Source organism: Pseudoliparis swirei, chromosome 9 (genome assembly GCF_029220125.1).
Source record: "Pseudoliparis swirei isolate HS2019 ecotype Mariana Trench chromosome 9, NWPU_hadal_v1, whole genome shotgun sequence".
Lineage (NCBI taxonomy): Eukaryota > Metazoa > Chordata > Actinopteri > Perciformes > Liparidae > Pseudoliparis > Pseudoliparis swirei.
The window spans coordinates 28,627,888-28,631,910 of NC_079396.1; the positions used below are offsets into that span (position 1 = coordinate 28,627,888).

A 4,023-nucleotide genomic window follows, 5' to 3' on the forward strand; every position below is an offset into this window, starting at 1 on the left:
TCTGATATAATAAAAAACTTAAACTATTAGAATGCATGTTAAACTTTCTCTTGACCATGCTACCACTTACAAATTAAAATAAATAAATATGTGAATACATCAGTAATAATTCAAATAATATAAAAATGTACCACTGACATACATTAATCTCTTTTTCCTGATATTTATTCTTTTTTTTTTACTATCTACTATTTAATTGAGCAAAGGATCCACATTCCACCACTGACAATAGATGGTTATAGATATAATAATGCACCCTTAATATTTAAAAAATAATGACACAAGATTCAGGTGTTAACCTGAGTATTTATTGTTGTTTCTTTCTTTTTTTGTTCTTTTTTTGGCGGGTACCTGTGTTTTCTGAATGGATGCTGGAAAAACAAACATCCATTGATTTTTGCATACTGTCCACTTTGAGGGAACATCACAAAAACCATGCAGAAATAGTGAAAGGTACAGTCACCATACTGTAGATATCAGATACACCACATTGTACAAGTCTACATAGCTCATGTGTTGATGAAGGGCTTTACTCATCCAGATGTGACGTGTTGTCAAGCTGCCATCGTTTCACAAGACGGAGGAAACCAGACATTCAGCGCCTCTTTCAAACGGGTCAGAACTAAATGGGAAAACACAAGCATGTTCTATCGTAGTTGTTTTTCTTTAGCATACATTTTATTTGTTTAATATATATATATTTATAGATGTATAACTATCTCCTTCGCATCGCTGCATGACCTTCACCCCCAAACCAAAACGTTCAACAAAAATCACATCTGAGAATAAAACTGAGGCAAACGGGACGGGGTCGTGGTGGTCTTTACATTTCATTTCGTGCACGCACACACGCACACACACACACACATTCAGCTGCGATCTCTCAGTATCAGCCGGTTTTCACACTATGTACGTCTTTACAACAGAATATTAACCTCAACACAATCAGAATAGTGAGGGAGTCAAAACACAAGAGGTTGTGTGTGTGTGTGTGTGTGAGATGGACTCGTCACCTCAGATCTACACAAGTCAGAGGAATCAACAGGACACATAAATCACCTTTAAACAGAATAAAAGATAACAATTCATAATTATATAATAAATTAACAGATATTAAAGGGAACAGTTCAATCCAAAAATAATAATAAAAAGGTTTTGCTCTTACTTGTAGTATATATTTATATATATATAAATATATCAATGTAGATTGTTTTGAGGAGGATAATGGGACTATATGTATATACATGTTGCTCAAAACAAGGTGAATTATTTTTGAGTTATCAAATCTCGATTTCACAACAACAAAACATGGCACAACAGGTAAGATTGAAAATGTGTATTTCTGGTCAACTGTCGCTTCAAGAGATTATTGAATAAAACAAAAAATGATCATCAGCAAGAATTAAAACAGAGGTGCTTGATGTTTAGGGGGGAATTAATGCATTCCTCTTTTCTGGATAATCTAAACCAGACGAGACATTTGTTTTGAATATTTTCCTCTCAATCTGACTTGAATCCTCCAGACGAACACAATTTAAAACACATTATGTAATATATCATATTAAAACCACATCATTCTGCATCCGTGCAGCAGTGCTCAGGCTCCGCTGCGAGGCGCGCTGCCTTTTAAAAAAAAAAAATGTTTCTCGAATGTTTCTGCAATATTTACAAGAGAAAATAAATGACCATCATGTTGTTGTTGTTTCTTTTTTCTTTCTTTTTAAGAGTTTTTTTGTGTCACACCTCACACACAAAACAAAAACTTCACAAGAGAAATAGAATGGAGCGCTGAAACTTTGACTCACACAACGGAGCAAAACTCACATCCACGTCTCCGATCATTACAAGCGTCAGTGAACGCGTCAGCACCGTCGTTTCTATTGTGGTTGAATACATATCTGTCAGCTCGAGGGGGGGGGGGGGCACCGGGCTGCACCGGCACGACCTCATGCAAGAGGATGTCCTGGATGTGCCGAGGGGGGGGGGGGCTGTTGGAGGCTCCTCCCCTTTTCTCCTCAGGGACTTTTCAACTAAAGTGTACAAATAAAAGGTCAAGCTTTCCTTTTTTTTTTGGTGTTCAACATGGATCTCAAGATCTCAGAGGCGCGCGCACACACACACACACACACACACACACTTTACTTCGTAGTTTACAGACCACACGTCTAGATGATCGTCTTCTCTCTCTTTTTGCTATTTTGTTGGCTTTAAATGCCAGAAGTGTACTTTCTCTTCGTCTGACAGGAACCTTCTTTTCTTTCTTCTGGTGGAACCCGAGAGAGAGCGAGAGAGAGAGAGACAGAGAGAGAGAGAGAGAGACAGACAGACAGACAGAGAGACAGAGAGACAGAGAGAGGCAGAGAGAGAGAGAGAGACAGAGAGACAGACAGACAGAGAGACAGAGAGAGACAGAGAGAGAGAGAGACAGACAGAGAGACAGAGAGAGAGAGAGAGAGAGAGAGAGAGTGACCTTCCTCTCCACTCACTTCACACTTGCGATGAGTTGTTTCACGAAGGGTTAACTCTCTCTGTCTCGTTTCCACGGTTTCCACCAATAAAACGTCTCAAAGTACACTTGGTTTATTTAAATTTAAAATCAAAAAAAAAAAAAAAAGGAATGATTGAATTCATAAATAATGAAAAAAGAAACTTAGGGAAGAGTGAAATAAAAACGTAACGCTTCACTAAGAATAATGAACTTTTTTTGTGGTTTTTCAGACATTATTGTTTCTAAGTTTATCCTATATATAGAGTCTTTTTTTGTTTTGTTGTTGTTGTTTGGATACTGCATTGGACAACAAGTATTCTTCGCGGTCGACACAGAGGGCATCAAACCACCGGTGGAGTCGGTTTGTGTCCCGAACCCAAAGGAGAGCTACCGGTCTGCTGGCGTCTGAGTCGACTTTGATGCAATGTGCAGAAATGAAAGCGAGTGACTCCGTGTGATCTGGCGTGGAGGTGCCGCCGCTCTGCTAAAATGCCCTCGGCCTGAACGGCGCCCCCTGGAGTTCAGTGGCAGATGTTGCGCTTGCTGGGCTGGTGGAGGAAGGTGTTTCTGGCGTAGCCCGCGTGGCGAGGGACCTGCTCCCTGGTGCGGTTCTGCCGTTGGATGCGGTTGCGGCCCAGGTGGCGTCGCTCGACGCGGGCTTTGCCGCGCTGGACCCGGGCGACCTGGGTGACCTTGGCCAGAGCTCCGGCCTGAGCGGCTGCTCCACGGCTCGCCCTAGTGGGCGCCGCGCCGCGGGCGGCGGGGGCAGCGGCGGGTTCTGCCACCCTGCTGCAAAGGGAGACACAAAAATATGAATATATATAGATATATATATACACATATATATACGTATATGTATGTATATATATATGTAAATATATATATATATATTTTCACATATACACTACTGTTCAAAAGTTTGGGGTCACTTAGAAATGTCTTTATTCTTCAAAGTAAAGCAGTGTTTTTTCAATAAAGATAACATTAATCAACAATACACTCTACATTGTTAATGTGGTAAATGACTCTTCTAGGTGGAAACGTCTGGTTTCTAATGACATATCTCCAGAGGTGTATAGAGGCCCATTTCATCATCACTCCAGTGTTCTAATGGTACATTGTGTTATCGCCTTAGAAGACTAATGTCCGATTAGAAAACCCTTGTGCAATTATGTTAGCACAGCTGAAAACAGTTATGCTGGTGATATAAGCTATACAACTGGCCTTCCTTTGAGCTTGAAGAACAAAATGAATACTTCAAATATTAATCATTATTTCTAACCTTGTCAATGTCTTGACTATATGTTCTATGAAATGTTCAATTCATTTATAAATAAAAGTGAGTTTTCATGGAAGACACGAAATTGTCTGGGTGACCCCAAACTTTTGAACGGTATATATATATATATGTAAATATATATATATATTCACATATATATATATACATTTACATACTGTATATATGTAAATATATATATATATATATTTACACTACTGTTCAGAAGTTTGGAGTCACCCTTTGGTGTTTCCCATGA

General features: G+C 39.4%; 1 protein-coding gene across 4 annotated transcripts in view; it reads right to left on the reverse strand.

Annotated features, from left to right (window-relative positions):
* Positions 1-286: 286 nt before the first annotated feature.
* Positions 287-4,023, reverse strand: part of LOC130199780 (tumor protein p53-inducible nuclear protein 2) — a 10,708-nt gene continuing 6,971 nt past the window's right edge. For all 4 annotated transcript variants that reach the window (XM_056423529.1, XM_056423530.1, XM_056423531.1 and 1 more), the window contains one exon: positions 287-3,277. In XM_056423529.1, the coding sequence (XP_056279504.1) occupies positions 3,010-3,277 (268 nt within the window). In that variant the 3' untranslated portion in view covers positions 287-3,009. The remainder of the gene's footprint in view (positions 3,278-4,023) is intronic.